This window comes from Kogia breviceps, chromosome 7, assembly GCF_026419965.1.
Source record: "Kogia breviceps isolate mKogBre1 chromosome 7, mKogBre1 haplotype 1, whole genome shotgun sequence".
NCBI lineage: Eukaryota > Metazoa > Chordata > Mammalia > Artiodactyla > Physeteridae > Kogia > Kogia breviceps.
Window position 1 is genome coordinate 22,361,772 of NC_081316.1, and position 17,567 is coordinate 22,379,338.

At 58.0% G+C, this 17,567-nt stretch overlaps 2 protein-coding genes across 17 annotated transcripts in view; one reads left to right on the plus strand and one right to left on the minus strand.

The window, feature by feature from the left end:
• Positions 1–6,000, minus strand: TMEM80 (transmembrane protein 80). 9 transcript variants are annotated; one of them, XM_067037956.1, is made up of 6 exons: positions 5,459–5,681; positions 4,239–4,394; positions 3,375–3,409; positions 2,500–2,593; positions 2,319–2,411; positions 1–1,034 (listed from the first exon to the last, which is right to left on the minus strand). In XM_067037956.1, exons 2-6 carry the CDS (start codon positions 4,243–4,245, stop codon positions 829–831), a joined length of 435 nt encoding a protein of 144 aa, XP_066894057.1. In that variant the 5' UTR covers positions 4,246–4,394; positions 5,459–5,681; the 3' UTR covers positions 1–828. The 9 variants fall into 9 exon arrangements, with proteins under 9 accessions (XP_066894057.1, XP_066894058.1, XP_066894056.1 ...); XM_067037957.1 differs by having other exon boundaries at positions 3,390–3,409; positions 5,459–5,528; XM_067037955.1 differs by having other exon boundaries at positions 2,500–2,572; positions 2,652–3,409; positions 5,459–5,528.
• DEAF1 (DEAF1 transcription factor) overlaps positions 5,919–17,567 on the plus strand; it is a 26,622-nt gene continuing 14,973 nt past the window's right edge. For 4 of the 8 annotated variants that reach the window (XR_010841327.1, XM_067037943.1, XM_067037944.1 and 1 more), the window contains exons 1-9: positions 6,194–6,577; positions 8,754–8,851; positions 10,271–10,400; positions 10,687–10,833; positions 11,350–11,489; positions 12,204–12,269; positions 15,760–15,886; positions 16,635–16,763; positions 17,122–17,250. Coding sequence is in view for 7 of the 8 variants with exons in the window: in XM_067037943.1 (XP_066894044.1) it covers positions 6,289–6,577; positions 8,754–8,851; positions 10,271–10,400; positions 10,687–10,833; positions 11,350–11,489; positions 12,204–12,269; positions 15,760–15,886; positions 16,635–16,763; positions 17,122–17,250 (1,255 nt within the window). In the remaining variant the exon portion in view is untranslated. Of the gene's footprint in view, positions 6,578–8,753; positions 8,852–10,270; positions 10,401–10,686; positions 10,834–11,349; positions 11,490–12,203; positions 12,270–15,759; positions 15,887–16,634; positions 16,764–17,121; positions 17,251–17,567 lie in introns of all 8 variants that reach the window. The other 4 variants (XM_067037941.1, XM_067037942.1, XM_059068057.2 and 1 more) reach the window with 3 other exon arrangements.

Below are 17,567 nucleotides of genomic sequence, written 5' to 3' on the forward strand. Positions count from 1 at the left end.
TAGAGAAGCTTCTTTATTTAAAAATACCGTCAAGAGAGAATATCCAGATGCTCAAACACAACATCACTCCGGACACAGAAAATGTGAAATTGAGACCAAGGGAAGGCACTAGAAAGCGTTGGCGCAGACCCCTTCCAGGAGCTCTCGCAGAGGGCCTGGGAGCTGGGCAGCACCCCTACTGGGGACTCTCCAGCTCTCCCCTCCCCTCCACCCCCCCACCCCGTGCTGGGGCTTCCAGGTCACCTTCGCCTTTCTCCAGAATCCCCAAGGGAAAGGTGTTACAGCTGAGGGGCAACCCCCCAGCCCCGAGCTGCCTGGCCCTTGGCAGATGCCTCTTGTGCGCGGCAGAGCCCACCACCTGCCCGGGGCTCGGCCTGCAGAGCAGGACCCCTGGTCCCTGTGCCACCGCGAAGCTGCAGGGAGAGCAGAGACAGCTGATCCCGGCCTGAGAGGGAGATGCCACGACACCACGAGGGCACTGGCCTGGCTGCCTGCTTTCCGAAGGCCTCATCCCCCTCTGCACCCCGGATGTTGGTGGCTGCTGAAGCCAGATCCCCACCAGCCAGAGACGTCCCCGCAATTCCCCACAGACAGGCTGGGACAGCCCCACCCCTGCCCAGCACCTTGTTCTGCCCTGGTTCCCGACCCCACCTCCACCTCATAGACCCTCCACACCATCTGACCCTCTAACAAACACCGAGGCAGGTCAGCACAAAGATATCCTTCCCATTCAGTAACCGTCAGCTGGAGAGGTGACGGCTGGGGCATAGTCTGGCTCTGAGGAGGGTCTCCTGCCCAGGGCTGTCCCGAGGGCCAGGCACCGCCCACCTAGCCTTCAAAGGCGGCGATGGCCACTGCCTGCAGGACAGCCTCCAGGCCGTGGAGTGCCAGGAGCACGGCGCTGAGGGCCGAGTCTGCCCACAGCACCAGGGTCTGCCAGAGCAAGAAGTAGATGGACAGCAGGGCACCGCCCACCGTGAGGACCAGGCTGGCAGCCAGCGGTACCTCGGCTTCCATCAGGTTGCCCTTGGTGCCTGGAAAGCAGAACAGACGTGCTGGGTGAGTGCCGGGCTTTGGGACGCATGGGCCCGGGAGGGCCCCGGCATCTCGGCCGTGAGACCAGTGCCAGCTTTGACCACCATGTGATGCTTGAGGACTTGAGTGAAAGATCCCACTGTGACCACAGTGTGACCTCGGTTGAAAGCCAACCGAGGCTGTGATGTTCTACTCTTGGTCTTTGGGTCAGTTGTGCAGGTGGGAGAGGGAACTTGGTTTTCTAAAGACAATTCCAACTGCATTCTGACACCTTTTCCTAATTCCACATTGACTGAGAAGATTTTAAAATTTCCAAAAATAGTTCACTTTGGGCTAAGGTCATTGTGGAAAATTTCACACATATTTACAAAAAATAAAGCAACTGCACGTTTTACAAGCAAATGGGTCAGCATGGAAGACGCTGATCTCCAGCTGTCCCGGCCACGGGTGCCCAGGGTGTGCCCCAGGAGCGTGAGGGGCTTGCACATGCCCAGCGACTCTAGTGCCGTTTGCGACCCTCCCATGGGCACGGGCTCGTCTGCGTCGTGGGTGTGCGTGTGCAGGGGCCCGGGATGTGCCGGCTGTTCTATCAGCCATTCCAGAAGCAGGAGCGTTTCTCAGACGTGTCAGCAGAACACACAGCGTGATCCCGCTTAGAAGAGATGTGCTCATGTCCGTGTGCCTGTGACTGGGAACGGGGAGGCATGGGCCCTGACGGTGAGCTGTGGAGGGAGTGGGGGAGCTCTCTCAGGGCTCCTATACTGTCTTGAGCTTCAGGATGTGAGGGGAGTCGCCCAAGCAAGATTCTGGCTGTGGGCCTCCAGCAGCTGGACTGCGGAGGCAAGGGAGCCTTCCACCCTCCAGGCCCTGCTGCCCTGGTGGGGTCCTGACAGAACTTTCCAGATCCTTTTCCTCCTGGCCACTGAGGCCAACGGAAGGGGAGGAAGGAGGTGGGGGTGAGTGTTTTAGGGCCCCAGGGTTGATGACTGAGCAGGGTTCTAACCTCAGTGCTGTTTGTTACCCAGCAGCTTGTGCATGATATGCTTCCAAACAGGAAGCATCCCCACCAAGGATGTGGCCAATATTCTTCGTCTTGTGGACAAAGCTTCGGATAAACAAATGAATACTTAATGACACTGTAAAGCGAGGCCTGCAAAACCATGGGTAAGCAGTTTAAATCAAAAGTGTCTCTAAGAACCATGTTACAAAGTGACCAACATGTAAAGGTTCGCACACAAAGCTAGCAACCATCTCAAGCACTATGTGGTTTTCAGTCCACTCACCGAAGTATAACCGAATTGCTTCCAGAATGCCCATCAGAAAGAGCAGGGTCAGGTCGAAGACCAGGTAACTGTGAGGATAAGTGAGAACCTGACCTGGAGAAAAACGGGCAACAAAGCTGAGCTCCCGTTACAGGATGCAGGGCGCCCACACCTTTGAGCTGCCTTCTCGCGCGAGACTCACTTTTGTACACGGCCAGCAGGAGCATAGCTAGGAAATAAAGGGCATAGTACGTCCCACTCAGGTAGAGCAGCATCTGGAGAGGGAGCGATGAGAGCTGGCCACCGGTTAAGGACTCCCAGGCCCAGCAAATGACCCTGACTGAGGGCGCCCACCTGGGGAGCGTGGACAGCAGGGGCTGCCCTGCCACCTGTCCAGAGGCCTGGCAAACACGCGGGTCCAGCGCAGGCACCTGTGGGTAGCCACGGAGACCTGGCCGACAGCCCTCCTGGTGTCACCACACCTGGCAGGGCTCCTGTGGGCTCGGGGTGGGGCCGGGGCTTCCCCCCAGGGGACGTCCTAGCCTGCAGCAAGAGGACTGGGCACATCCTTGGTGACTGCAGGCAGGACGGCCTCGGGACCCCGGGCTTCCTCAGGTGGCATCACCCTGACCTAGGTCCCGGTTATAACACTGAGAGCAAAAAGTGACCTTTTTCACTTTCTTCAAAGAAAACTTCTTTCTCTCTTTTGGGGTGCAGTTTAATACCCACTAACAACTTTCCTGAGCTCTGAACATTTCGTATTTGTTCATGCTAAAACAAATCTGTAAGTTTTCCAAGTGAGGGGTTTTCGTGTTCCTGCCCCCCAGGGCCCGGAGGGAGTCAGGCAGCCACCCCTTGGCGTGGGGCTGAGTGGGGGGCACCAGTGGAGGAGGCTATATCAACTCTCTCCACCTGTAGTGGACGCCCTTCCCACTCAGGTGGAATGACTACTCAAAACTTATAGGGAAGGTGGGGCTGGGGGCTGGGGGCTTAAAGCAGCAAAAAGCAGGAGCCAAAAGCTGACTTCAGGTGCCTGGGAGGCCTGGGTCTTGGGCTGACGGAGGGCCACAGGGATGCAGCAGCAGAGGATACCACCGTGGAGGAAGCTCTCCCTGGAAGAGAAGATACAGTCAGAGAGGTCCCAAGTCCTACCAGGATGCTCCAGAGGCCTGTTCTCCTGTTGCCGCGGATTTATGGCCCGCAGCTAGGTTCCTTTCCAGCACCTCTGCACACACTATCCCTCCAGGGAGGATCTGACCATGTGCTTTTCTGAACCTGAGGCTGGGAGTCAGGGCATACCCACAGGTGAAGCCCAGATCCACACCTGAGGCCAGATGCCAGGAGAGAAACCAGATCCACAGCTTTTCTCATCTCATATCTGCCACACGTACATAGATGAAAACGTTTTTTGATTCAGGTTACAAGTCTCTGTCATTGATAATAGATGTTTGCTTTCCTCTGGAATTTTATTCATGGCCCCAAATACCCCTCCCCAAATAAGAATCTCCTAAGCCAGCAATCTAGTCTCTTTCCAACCCTCTCCCGCCACACAGCAGTTACACATTCTGCCCCGCGTCTTCAGATGACAGTATATGGTGGCGCGCCAATAACGACTCAGAATTTGCCAGCAGCGAGTAGGACGGTGCTCTCTCCTACTCCATTTCCTCCTTAGTCCCCGGGGGGCAAGAGAGAAACTCCCAGCCTGGGTGAGCCCTTGCTTCCTCGGCTGATTCGAGGTCCTCTGGGAGTCTCACTTGGGTGGGGGTCTTACGTGGGTCAGCACAGGACACGGGTGATGGAGAGGCATGTGCTGAGCATGGGGAGCCTCGGAGGGTGCCGAGCACGGATCATTAATAAACCTTCATCACGATATGGGAAGGGCGCTCTCTAAACCCGATCCCTTCTTTTCCAGGCCCAAGCTAAACTAGGCTGCCTCCATACCTGTCATTTATTTGGGTGGATTTCACGTTAATCAGGACTTTGCTCCCTTCTGACCCTTCTCTTGACAGTTCGCTTCAGAACTTCAGATCTATTTGCCAGTTGCCCATTGTTATGCTTGAGATGACGGGGCTCCAGGAAAAAATGCTGTTGAAAAACCTTCAGCGCCACAGGATTTAAATAATTGACACGAAGGGTAGCTACAATCAGATATGCTGTTCTAACGATTTCAGACCTACAGAAAGAGGCTCATTCTGACTAAAGACAACCGTGGCTTTTAGAACTTCGCATTTTTTGTCAATGATTCACTGTAATAACAGCGTGGCCGTCAGAAGTTAAATGTGAAAGCAAAGAGAAAGAATGTTTTTCCTTGGGTGATATACGAGCGATGTGAAGCGGATCGCTCTGGTGTAACCGTAATTTTCCACCAAATGAAAACGGGCGAACCTCAGTACCCGTGGCCTTGCACAAAGGTCTGGCGCTTGGGAACCCGGGAAAGCTCTGTCTGAAGCTCAGACCAAAGAGTCTGCTTCCTTGTCAGCTGCCCAGCTCACCGCTCCGTCTAGTCCCAACCTCTCCTCGCACGAGTAATTTCGGAGCCTGACAGCTGAGATGTGGAAATTGGCCTTTTCCATCCGGCCGAGTGAGCGCCCCGGGACGCCCGCGTACCTCGCTCTGGTTTCACGAGCTGTGAGGCGCGGGCTCTTACAGACCCAGCGGCCAGGACTTCGAATGGGCCGCCGACCGGCCGGCCCCCCGCCGCCCCGCGCAGGGCGCCGAGACAGGACAAGCCCGTGAGCCGGCAATCCCGGCAAGAATCCAAACCTTCGCTCCAGAAGCCGGTCCCACTAGGCCTGCAGGAAGGGCCCACTCCAAACCAGAGTGTCCCCTTCCTGCCAGCCCCGGACGAGCCCGGCCCTCTCGCTGCCGGCCCGCTGGCCCCGCAGGGGTTCTTATCTGGGTCTGGGGGCGCCAAGCGTCCCCTCGGGGGAGCCGTGACCTCACCGCCGTGGCTCCACCGCCCCGCGCGTCCACGGGACGCGTTCCCCGGACCAGGATCTCACCTTGTGGACACATGAAGTCCACCGGTTAACGACCCCGGCGAGCTGCACCCGCAGCTCGGCCTTCCCCGCACCAGGAGGAACCGAACCAACCGAACCCCTCTCCCGGGACGACCTCCGAGACGCCCCTAGGCCTCCGCGATACCTCACCCAGCCACTCACCTCGCCGTGAGACCGCCATCTTGCCGCGGCCCGCCCCGCGGCCCGCCCCCCGACCCGCCGCGATCCCGGCAGCCTCTCGGGGCCGGACGCAAACGGCGTCCCTTCGGCCATTTTCGCTTCTGCTCCCGAAGGAGCTCGACGGCGCCGCGTTTCGGGACTTGATTCCGAACCGTGGCCGAGGCCCGATTAGCACGTCCGACAGCGCTCGGGCACTTTCGGACAGGAGGAGGCGGAGAGCCGAGGCTCGCTCGTGAGGATCCCTGCTCGGGAGCATTCGGCTCCGCTCGGCTCCTCCTCGGGCGGGCTCGGCTCCCCCGGGCGGCGGGTGCAGGCGGATCCTGTAGCACAAGGTTCTCTAGGCAGGGTCGCGCTGCGTCGGAGGCCGGCGGAGTCGGCCTCACAGTACGGGACCCCGTTGACTGGGGACCACGGCCGGCGTGGCCTTCTAGGCCCTGAGGAGGGCTAGCGCAGAGCCTCTCGGAAACCCTCGTGCGGCCTCGGACCAATTCGGACCGACTCGGCTCCGCACTTCGGCCCACTTCGGCCCTCCTCGTTTCCGGACTCTAGGCCTCGGCTCGGCTCGACTCGACAGGGCCTCTTCGTGCCGGTTCGGCCCCTGTTCGGGTGGCCCCGGCTCGGCTTGGCGGCCGGCTTCGGGCGGGCTCGGCTCAGCTCGGCTCAGCTCGGCTCGGTTCGGGCAGCCCTCCTCGGTCAAGCTCGGCCCGGCTCGGTCCGGCTCGGGCGGCCTCCTCGGGCGGCGCGCTTCGGGCTCCGTCCCGGCCTTCGGGCGGCCCCGGCCGGTGCCTTCGGGCGGGCTCGGCGGAGTCCGGATGGAGGACTCGGACTCGGCCGCCAAGCAGCTGGGCCTGGCTGAGGCGGCGGCGGTGGCGGCCGCGGCCGCTGTGGCGGCGGCGGCCGCGGCCGCGGCGGGAGGCGAGGCGGAGGAGCCGGTGCTCAGCAGGGACGAGGACTCGGAGGAGGACGGAGACTCGGAGGCGGAGCGCGAGACGCGGCGGGTGACGGCCGTGGCGGTGATGGCTGCCGAACCCGGGCACATGGACATGGGCGCCGAGGCCTTGCCCGGCCCCGACGAGGCCGCCGCGGCCGCCGCCTTCGCAGGCAAGTGCCGCCCGCCCGCGGTTCCCGCGCACCTTTCCGCACCTGCCCCACACCTGCCCTGCGCGCCTGCCCCGTACACTCCCGCACGACCTGCCGGCACCTGCTCCGCGCGCACCTGCCCTGCCCACGCCTGGCTGACTAGCACACCCATACTCCCCCAGCACATGCCTCGCACCTACCTCGTGTGCCGTGTGGTCCCTGCACACCTGCCCCATGGGAGCATCCTGGCCCTACCCTGCCGCATACTTGCTCCCTGAACTCCTTTCCTTCCTTTCAATGCGCTGTGCTACTTCCAGAACCTTCTCAGCACCTACCTCTTGCCTTGCCTGTCCTCTCCTCCTCTGTCCTGGGTGTTGGTGACACAGGGGTCAGACACGAATCCTGTCCTGGAGGAGCCCGGGTTTGGGTGCATGTGGTCACCCAGAATCCTGAGGGCCTTTTCAGGTGTGACCTTAGCCCTGGGGAGCAAAGCATCTCACTTAGCCTGGGAGGCCCGCAGCGTCTGCCTTTGGGGGCGGTGGCCCTGCAAGCCACCACCGTGCTCCTCAGTCTCCCCTCTGGTCCGTCCGCGTGGCCCCATTTCCTTTATGGGTCTTCCTTTCTTCGGGCACCACCCGGGCTGCTGGCCCACGCTTTTGTTGCTTTTGTTCTTGCCGCACAGAACATTCTCATTTTCAAGGTTTGTGAGCCACGCCCCAAAGTGCCCTTTAGAGGTTGTGTCTCCCTGGGGCACCTTCCCGAAGGAGGTGGAGACTTTCCTAAGCATTGTTCCCTCCCACTTGGGCTCCCTTGTGGCCGGCAGAGCTGGGCACTGGAACCCCTGGGGAGCATCCTAAGGCTCTTCTCCCCTAGGGCGTTTCATGGGTTTCAGAACTGGACAGCGGCCTCACCACCCAGTGCTCCGGTTTATCCGGCCCTGGAGGAGCTGCGTGGGGCCTGCACTGCCCCCATGCCTGTGGTCTATCCGGGATCCTCGCAAAAGCCAAGGAAAGAAGGCTTTGTGGCCCTTAAAGGGTTCCATTTTCGTTGCTAAACTCTGGTTTAAAGTTGAGATTTTGGGTGGTGAAGTTTTTCTTCAGGTTTGTGTTGTTTTTGCACATGTTTTTCTGAATGCAGAAAGGGAATGTGATGTTATTCGTGGCAACATTGGAGACACGAATTGACATCAGGTGTTTCTTTCCTGCAGAGTTTTATCCTTGTGCTTTTCCAGTGTGTTAAAACTTGTTGGTTGTGAATTACCGTGGTCAGGTGATTCCCGGGTTTCTGTAACTCAGCAGGACACGTTGCCGGCTTGAGAGGCTGCCTTCCGGGCTGCTGGGCTGCTGGCGAGCTCTTTAGACCTGAGCATGTTCAGACGCCTCGGCCCCGGGCTCCCTGGGACACGGTGGAAGAGACAGATGGGGAGCAGGTGTTTTTAGAGCAGTTTAGTGAGCTCGGGCTGATGGAATGTGCAGGACTCTCGGTCAGTTTGAACACCTCCCCCAGGCCACAGGCGCTCTAGGCTTGGGACATTCTGGAAGGCAGCGCCACCCCTGGTGGCTGGGGGAGCATCAAGGGAGGGCTGTCCAGGGCAGCCTGTCAGGAGTGGGCCATGGGCAGTGGGGGGAGCATGGGGGACGGGGCGCGGCGGCGCCCCCGTATAAAGACGCTGCTGGGAGGGGCCGGGCTTAGAGTTGGGGGGCGCGTGGGGTGGGCACAGGCAGGTCTGACGCTTTTTAGGAGGAAGAGGTCCGTGGCAGGTGGGGGTGAAGGAAGGGGAGGGAGGGATAGACATGAGCCTTCCTGCGCTGACCTGCAGGAGAGAGGCCAGCAGGATCCCCACCCGGAAGGGAGGGAACTCTACGATTTTAGGGGTCTCTTTGGGGTATGGTTTTAACTAGAAGGGAGCGAGATGCCAGGGCAGAGCCATGGCCGGCTCAGTAGGTACGTGAGGGTGGGCATGCCCTGTGGTCTTCACTGTGCGTGGCAGGCTCTGTGGGGAGGGAGAGGTGGCCTCTTGTCCTTGGAAGGACCAGGTTATTCAGACTGGTCTAGAAATGTTGGTCGGGCGTTTCGTGTACAGCGTGAGGCCTCCCACGGTAGCTCAGGTACCTGGATCCACCGTGGGCCGCCCCCCACCCTCGCCCTATCCCCGGTGGCCTCTGGCTGGGCTCTGAGTCAGGCTCCTGTGTTGCAGAGGTGACCACCGTGACAGTGGCCAACGTGGGCGCCTCGGCGGACAACGTCTTCACCACGTCGGTGGCGAATGCCGCCTCGCTCTCAGGCCACGTGCTGGTAAGCCACCATGGGAGCGCTTCCGGCCCCGAGGGTGGTGGCCCGTCCCCCAGAGACCCTGAGCCTGCCCGGTGCCGACTGCCTGGGGAGGGGAGGGGAGGGGAGGGGAGGGGAGGGGAGATTGCAATGTTTCCTTTTAGCCTGGATCACACACCTGGGACGCTGTACACCTGAAAGCAAAGTGGTTGTTATTGAGATAGTGACAGGCAGAAAACTCTTGCTCCTGAGTGTAAGGGCAGCAGGTTGGTGAAGGACTCAGGGGTGCAGGTTTAAGAGTCTTGGTTTATTTCTTATGGTATCAGGATGAACACAAGCTGATAGCCAGGCAGTGATTTGGTGCCTCTAGCCGGTGTCCTGCCTGACAGCAGACTCTATCACGTTCTTGTTTTCTAGGAGGGGCTGGAGCCAGAGGGTCGGGGAGTTAGGGGCGGCCCCAAGTCAGCAGGCTCTGAGGACAAGAAGCCCCAGAAACTAGTGTGATCCTTCTGGAAACTGACAAGGAGAGGGGGTCTCAAATATCTACATGTCTCACATGCCTTCATGAGAAAAATACATTGTGGTTCTTGAATGAACACAAAGCATTCTGTTTTTCCGGTCGAGAGCTGTACGAATTCAGTGATTCAGACGCAAGCAGTGTAGACGCCCTTACTGAGGCATTGACCCTGCAGGTCTGTGAGAGCAGGCCAGGTGTGTGCATGTGCACGCCGGGTGGGGGGCCCACAACCCCACGATAAACTTCTACTCACCTCCCCTGGTTTGAAGGCCACATTTTCAGATGTAAGAAAAGGTTTTTGTCTTAGTTTTATCCTCTTAGCGTGAAAGCATGAGAGTGTCCCAGGCCTTGGTGTGGACGGGCTGCATCGGGGTCTCTAGTCCACTACAGGGCTGTCTGAGTGAGGCCATGAGCATGCGCCTGTGGGCAGTTGGTGTGGGCTCAGCGCCCGCAGGGATAGAAAAAGGGCATGTGGCTGGCCCAGAGGAGGCAGGCGCAGTCACGGCAGCATCCAGCCGCAGTGGAGAGGCATGTAAACAGCGTGGCTTGGGAGGCCCCGTGTCTGGGTGGGCTCGGGCATGAGAAGGGGTCCTGCACTGAGCCTTGACTGTGGTTATGAACTTGGCCTCTTGGAAACCCTCCCCCGAGGCCTGCAACCTCAGAGCCTGCCCAGGCAGACGGGAGAGCATTTCCTGTTCCAGGAACACATTTATCCCTTAACTTGGACAAGCCATGTGAGCATTCGTTCAGAGCCATGCGGACCTAGTGTCGCCTCTTCTTGGCCTTGGCTCTGCATCTGAGAAGCATGAGGCATGGTGGGCCCCCCGGTGGCAGTGTCAGCCAGAACCTCTCTGTAGGACCATATCCCGGCGTGCAGGTGTGCACCAGCCGCTGTCACTTGCGACTACTGGTGTTCTTTCCTCCAGTCGGGCAGGACAGCCCTTCAGATCGGGGACAGTCTGAACACCGAGAAGGCCACGCTGATCGTCGTGCACACGGACGGGAGCATCGTGGAGACTGCCGGGCTGAAGGCACCCGCTGCTCCTCTCACGCCCGGTACTGCCCGCCTGCTCCAGGCCTCGGGGCAGAACGCTCCGAGAGCTGGTGGAGTTTATCCTGGGGGTGAACTTTATCTTGTGGTGAATTTCAAATTTCAAACACTATTTAGTTTAAGTATAAAAAGTGGATTTTTTCAGTCAACAGAAGAGTTGCCCAGAGTTACAGGGGACAATGCTGCTGAGCTGGGGGAAGAACCTGTTAGAATCAAGCTGTTTTTTGTGCCTTTCTGTTATTTGGGGTGCGTTCAGGGTCTCTCATTTTCATGATGCTTTCTTTGCTCAAGGCCCTCAGTCTCCTCCAACTCCTCTGGCTCCCGGCCAAGAGAAAGGTGGAACTAAGTACAACTGGGACCCATCGGTGTACGACAGTGAGCTGCCTGTGCGCTGTCGGAACATCAGTGGCACCTTGTATAAGAGCAGGCTCGGCTCAGGTGGGCACACGCGGGGTGGGCTCAGGTGGGCAAGGGGGTGGGCCCAGGTGGGCTCGCATGGGGTGGGCCCAGGCAGCTGCTTATTTTGTTTCAAGGATCGCCTTCCTTTGGCATCCCCCACTGTAAGTCAGGGCCAAGGATGGCCTTAATGATGCATAAACTAGTTAAGCAAACGGGCAGGTTGAGGAATGGGGTGGCCCATGGTGGGGGCAGGGCTGGACCATGTTCCCTAAGGTCCTGGGTCAGCTGGGTGACCCATAGGTAGAAGGCTCTGCAAGTGGGAAGAGGCCATGAGCTCCATGTGGGATGTGGTGGAGTGTGCGGTGACCGCGGGCAGCAGGTCAGGGCTCGGGCATGCGGTGGGAAGCGCTGCCTGCAGATGTGGGCTCACCATGGCGCACCGAGGGAGCAGCTGAGAGCAGGCAGGCCCGGGATGCCAAGGGGGCATGGGCGGGAGGGGAGATGGGCCTGGGCCGCTGTCAACGGGAACTACAGCGGGTGGCTTTGTCCTTTCAGGGGGCCGGGGGCGCTGCATTAAGCAGGGGGAGAACTGGTACAGCCCTACCGAGTTTGAAGCCATGGCAGGAAGGGCCAGCAGCAAAGACTGGAAGAGAAGCATCCGCTATGCGGGGCGGCCACTGCAGTGCCTCATCCAGGTACCCAGGTGCCGCGCTTCCCTACCCTCCCGGCTCAGAGCCGCAAGCCGCAGGCCCGGCTCCTGGGGCATCAGCTGCAGGGCTTTCCAGGGCTCACAGGCTGGAGTCAGACAGACGGGATTCCGCAGGGCTTTCCAGGACTCACAGGCTGGAATCAGATGGGATTCGAGTCCCCTGCTCACTTGCTATGTGACTTGGGGCAAGTTACTTCACCTTTCCATCTGCCTCCTGATGTTCCAAATGGGATGTTGAGGGCGTTTGCTCCATACCTTGTTGTGAGGAGTGGATGAGGCAACATAACAGCTTCCATTTGAGCGCGTGTGACTTTTGTTGATTTATTCACAGGAGAAAATCAAACGGAAGTTTAATAACACGTATACATAGGAGAGACCGAGAAAAACTGAGTAACTCTGCCCGTGACTTTGTAAAAGACACCTAACTTCTCTCTCCTTGAGCTCATCCATGAGAGGAGAGGGCTCCTCATTGCTGTTTCCAGTTTAGCTCTAGGAGCTTGATAGAGAAATCATGCCTACACTCCCTGGCAGGGGAGAGATAGGTGCTGCCACCAGCAGAGACGTGTACAAGAGAGAGGTTCTGGAAATGGTGGGATTTTACCTTCCCAGGAGGATCCGGGTGAAACTGGTTGAGATCTGGGGCTGTTGACTCACTTCAGAGCCGACTTTCTCACATGTCGTGGTACTTTTTAAACTTCAGGACGGGATCCTAAACCCTCATGCCGCCTCCTGCACCTGTGCCGCCTGCTGTGATGACATGACCCTGGTGAGTGGGCCCCTGCTCCCCTCAGCTCCTCTCAGGGCTGCTTCCAGCTTAGTTTCTCCCTCAAATTCTGGTTTCTGAACATTACTCTGATGAGTGAGGCCTCAAGTGGGCCCTGGGGCTGCTCAAAGAACGTTAAGGGATAATGTCACCGTCTTTTTTTTTTTTTTTATAAATCTATTCATTTATTTATTTTTGGCTGCGTTGGGTCTTTGTTGCTGTGCGCAGGCTTTCTCTAGTTGCGGCGAGCGGGGGCTACTCTTCATTGCGGTGTGCAAGCTTCACATGGTGGTGGCTTCTCGTGTTGTGGAGCATGGGCTCTAAGTATGCAGGCTTCAGTAGTTGTGGCTCGTGGGCTCTAGAGCGCAGGCTCAGAGTTGTGTAGGGGCTTAGTTGCTCCGAGGCATGTGGGATCTTCCCGGGCCAGGGCTTGAACCCATGTCCCCTGCATTGGCAGGTAGATTCTTTAACCACTGCGCCACCAGGGAAGTCCCTATAACGTCATTGTCTTAACTGTCCTTTTTTTTCTGTGGTGACGACAAGTATATATGTGCTGTTTTATGTTTTTCATTTTTAACGTCACATCATAAAAAAATACTACACTGAGAACTTTTAACGTCTTTTGAAGTCTTTTCTTATCCTAAATTCTTAACTGTTTAAAAACAAGGGATATTTGCATTTTAATGTATGTTGCTGTATAGCTTTCAAGATGTGATACTAATTTGTTATGTGTGAACTACCAGTTTTGTTTTAATGTTCCTATTGTTGAATATTATTTTTAAATGTTTTAAAATTAACTAGAAAGCTGCATGATGAGGTTTCTTTTTTAATTTTGATTACTCACCTGGTTAATTAGCAGCAGCTATGGAAGAAAACTTAATTGGAGAGATGTTGAGTGGGAAAACCAAATATTCTAAAATTGTCTAGTTCGTGTGTAGATCGCACATGAGTCTAGTAGAATGACCAGTAGGATATTTGTGTGAGAATAAAATACTTTTAAAGTTTGCTTGGGAAGACTGGTAGGTGACATCCTTGGAGATCTTTCAGGGGTAAGAGGAGCAGAGTGGGGGTCAGCCCCATCGGGAAGCATGGAGTACCTTGTAGGTTGTTTACGGTCACTCCAAACGCCGAAATCCTCAGGTGTCACCTGACGGCACATGTACGGATCGTGTGTACTGAAGCTGGAAACTGCCAGCAAGAGAACTCCAAGAAGACATGGACCCACGGGCTGGAGGCCTTGATGCAGTGAAGACGTCCTTCTCCCCACACTGGTCTGTGGGTTTAACATGGGTCTCTTAAGAGCCCCGGCAGGATCTTGTAGACATCAACAAGTGGATTCTAAGACTCGCATCAAAAGGCAGAGGAAAAGGGGTGGCGGCACGGTTTTGAGGACGAAGCCTACAGCTGGAGGAATCACAGCACGTGACTCTCAGGCTTGCTGTGTCGTTTCCACGGTCAAGGCGGTGTGGGTGGAGGGGGACCCATTGCTCTAGGAGCAGATCCACGGTCCGCACACACACGGACCTGCAGGTGTGGCAACAGTCGGACACTCACAGGCGTAGAAGTGACCCTTGACCTAAACATGACACTTTATGCACACACGAATTCAAGATGGATCATACAGCCAAATGTGTCCAAAACTAAACTACAATTTGTAGAAGAAAATCTTTGTGATCTAGGGTTAGACCAGGGATTTCTTAGACATGGAACCAAAGGCACAATCCATGAAATGAAAACTCATAGGTCAGACTTCATCAAATTGAAACGTTGTGGCTTCTGCTTCAGGAGTGGTGCTGTGCAGGGCCCCAGGGACCCACTATAAGTAACCCTAACTGGTGAAAATGATAAAAAGCAACCACTTAAGGTCTCTGGAGATTGTCCTGGGGGCATACAACAAAAAAATAAACATTTATCCAGGAAAATCTTATGAGTCTGGCATTGGAGTCAGGCCCTGCTCCCTCCCTGCATCCCTCCAGCACAGCCTAGGGAAGCTCCATCGTCCTGGCCCCACTTGCCCCTAGGGTGGAGGTCCACACAGCCAAGGCCAGCCGAGAAGACCAAGCAGCTCGGCGAGCAGGGCTGAAGGCCTGAGTGCCATTTCTGCCGTGCTCCCGGGCAGCCCATGGGGAGGAGGCTGGCAGTGCAGGAGGCAGCCAGCTAAACCTCTCGCGCCGGGACAGCGGCCACCCTGAGGAGCCGCCTCAAAGGTTTGTCCTAAGAGCCACCCAGTACAGGAGCCTCATGTGACTGGATCTGACAGTGGAGCACTTTGCAAAGTTTAGAGCCGTCGGCTGAGTCCAACAGCTAGTGCGGTAGCTTGGTGACTGCCGCCTGGAGGCCAGCAGGGCCACACTGTGGTGAGAGAGACTTTGTCCAGGACTGCAGCCAGGAAGCCCTGGAGGGAGGGGAAGTCAGCTGCACAGCCACTCAGAACAGCACCTAAAATGTCCAGTTTCAACACAAATTGTGAGACACGTAAAGGGCCAGGGATGTCGAACCACACAGAAGAAAAGCAGCAGGCGGCAGGCACTGCCCATCATGGGGGCAGCAGCCTCTGTGTCTTCGGGGCTGAAGGAAACACGTCAAAGGGCTGTCAGCATGGGTCTCAGTCTGCGGGGACTGGGCAGGAGGCCAGGGCACTTCAGGAGCAGGCGTTGACTTTCTCACAGTTGTGGAGGCAGGCAGCCCAGGTCAAGGTGCTGGTTTGTTCCTGGCGGGGCTCCTCCTGGCTTGTAAGCTCTCGCTTACACAGCTGCTCCTACAAGGGCACTAATCTCGGCGGGTCGGGGCCCTACCCTCAAGACCCCCCCATTGCCTCCTTACTCCAAGTACGGCCACCCTGATGGTCAGGGCCTCACAGGTGGTCCTGAGGACACAGTGCAGCCTAGAAGGTGACGGCAACGTTCACATCACGTGGAGAAAATCAGTAAAGGGAGGAGCCACCAGGGAGACCCCAGTGGAGATCCTTGGGGTTGACACATAGGACGGAAGCTCACTCGCAGGTCCACAGCAGGTTTGAATGGGCAGCAGGAAGGGCCAGCGAGCCCGCAGGGGTCTTGGGCTGAGCCGGGAGGCTCCCCTGACCTTCACGTTTTCCTGCTGTTTCTGCCCCATCACGGTTCTCTCCTGCCTGTCGGGGCCTCAGGGTTTGCGGGGCACCCCCTGCTCCCCATGGGCCCTCTCCCTTCTCCTTCCTTTGTCCCACTTACTTTCTGTCTTCTGGGAATTCCTAAAAATTTGTTGTTGATATTACTCTCCTGTTTGAAGCACTGTCACTCACTCGTTCTCTCTGAAAGTACCTTTTCTGTTACTTTAAGCTGTTTGGGGCCTAAAGGGAGCTAAGGGAGCTTTGCGTGGTTCCGTCTTCTGGCCGCAGTCTGGGCACATCTCCAGGCAGGTCGCCGTCGGAGAACAGTCCCGGGTGGCGTTTCCACGTGTCTCATTCCACGTGTCTCACTTTGCCTCCTGCCCCCCCCCCCCCCGCCTCCGCCAGAGCGGGCCCGTCAGGCTCTTCGTCCCCTACAAGAGGCGCAAGAAGGAGAGCGAGCTGCCCACCACACCCGTCAAGAAGGACGCCCCCAAGAACATCACCCTGCTTCCTGCTGCAGCCGCCACCACCTGTGAGTCACAGCGAAGGAGCTGTCGTCATGCGACATGCTTTTAGCGTGTCCTGCTCACGTGTGTGGCCGAGGGGTCTGGGTCAAAAGCAGGCGCGGCTCCCGCTCAAGGAGGCTCCCTGGCCTCTTTGGTCCCGGCCTGTCCTCGGCATGGACTTCACTTTGCGACTGGAGGCGGGGCAGGCGCGGCTGGGGCACATGTAGGGAGGGGCGGGGGCGGGGGTACATGGGGGGGGCGGGCACATGTAGGGAGGGGCGGGGGCGGCGCCTGCTTCTGAAACCGCCAGGCTAGCGAGCAGCGGGCGGGCTGCTGGTGGCAGAGGGCTGCGCTGGCAGGAGAGGCCTGGGAGGCGCCCAGTCGCTAGGGGCTGTCAGCAGCCCGACGACTCCTGTGGGTGAGGCGCCCCGTGTCCTTGGTGCTGGTCGGCAGGAGCAGACAGAGCCCCCAGAATGCTGGGGACACCGCTGTGTTTTCTCTTCAGCTGTGATGAAAATCTTGTTCTTAATTCAAATTACAAAGTCCTTCTTACGTTCTTTTAAATTTTATCTCTTGCTTTTTCTGACGAGACAGCACATCCAGGTGTTCAGGACACACAGCAGGGCTGCGTTTGGTGGGGTGGGCGTCTCTGCCCCCCCAGGCACCGCCCCTGCAGAGGTGGCTATGCCCCCGCGCACCCTGCCCGGCCCCTGGGCTTTTTTGCGATGGGCCCAGTGGGCCCAGCACGCAGTGACAGCCCCCCTGCTTTTCCAGTCACCGTGACCCCCTCAGGACAGATCACTACCTCCGGCGCGCTGACCTTCGACCGCGCGTCCACCGTGGAGGCCACCGCGGTCATCTCGGGGAGTCCGGCCCAGGGCGACGTCTTCGCAGGGGCCACAGGCGAGTTGTCTCAGCGCCTGGCGGCGCAGCCCCGGGGGTCACTGGCAGAGCTGTGGGGACCCCCGCAGGCAGGGGCGGCGGGACCAGGAACTGAAAAGCTGAGGCTGCTCACGGAGCCTAGGCGGGCGCCGGGGGGCAGAAACGCCCCGTGGGCACGTGGAATGCTCTGGTAGCCGCCTCAGGAAAGTGAAAGGAAACAGTGGGAACTGGCTTTTGTACCGTGTTTTATTTCACCTAGAACATCCCAAATACCGTCCCTCTGACGGTTCACATCCTCCACTCCCGCGGCTCAGGAGCTGCCCTGTTGGACGTGCAGCACAGCTGGGTCTCACGCCATCGTGTCCCTCTCCCCTGACAGTACAAGAAGCAGGCGTGCAGCCCCCATGCAGGGTCGGCCACCCGGAGCCCCACTACCCAGGGTATCAGGACAGCTGTCAGATTGCACCGTTTCCGGAGGCCGCGTTGCCAACATCTCATCCCAAAATAGGTCAGTGTGGAAGAATTCTCTGCGAGTGGCCGTCATGTGCAGATGCAAGGCTTTCTAGGTGAGGTGGGGTGTGGGGCTTCAGGCCTGTGTTTGTAAAGCAGTTTTCACTGGAAGCTGCCACTCGTTTCTGTGTGGGGTGAGGCTGCTCACGTAGCAACCCGAGACCTGCAGAGCCTGAGATTCGGCCAGGCTCTGACCAGGACACTGTGCTTGGGGTCTGTCCCATGAGGACGCTTGTCCGGGTGGCCTCAGGTGAGAGGGTGTGTGCATGTCTGCGACTGGCCCCGCCTGAAACTTGACCCACGTGTGCATTTTGA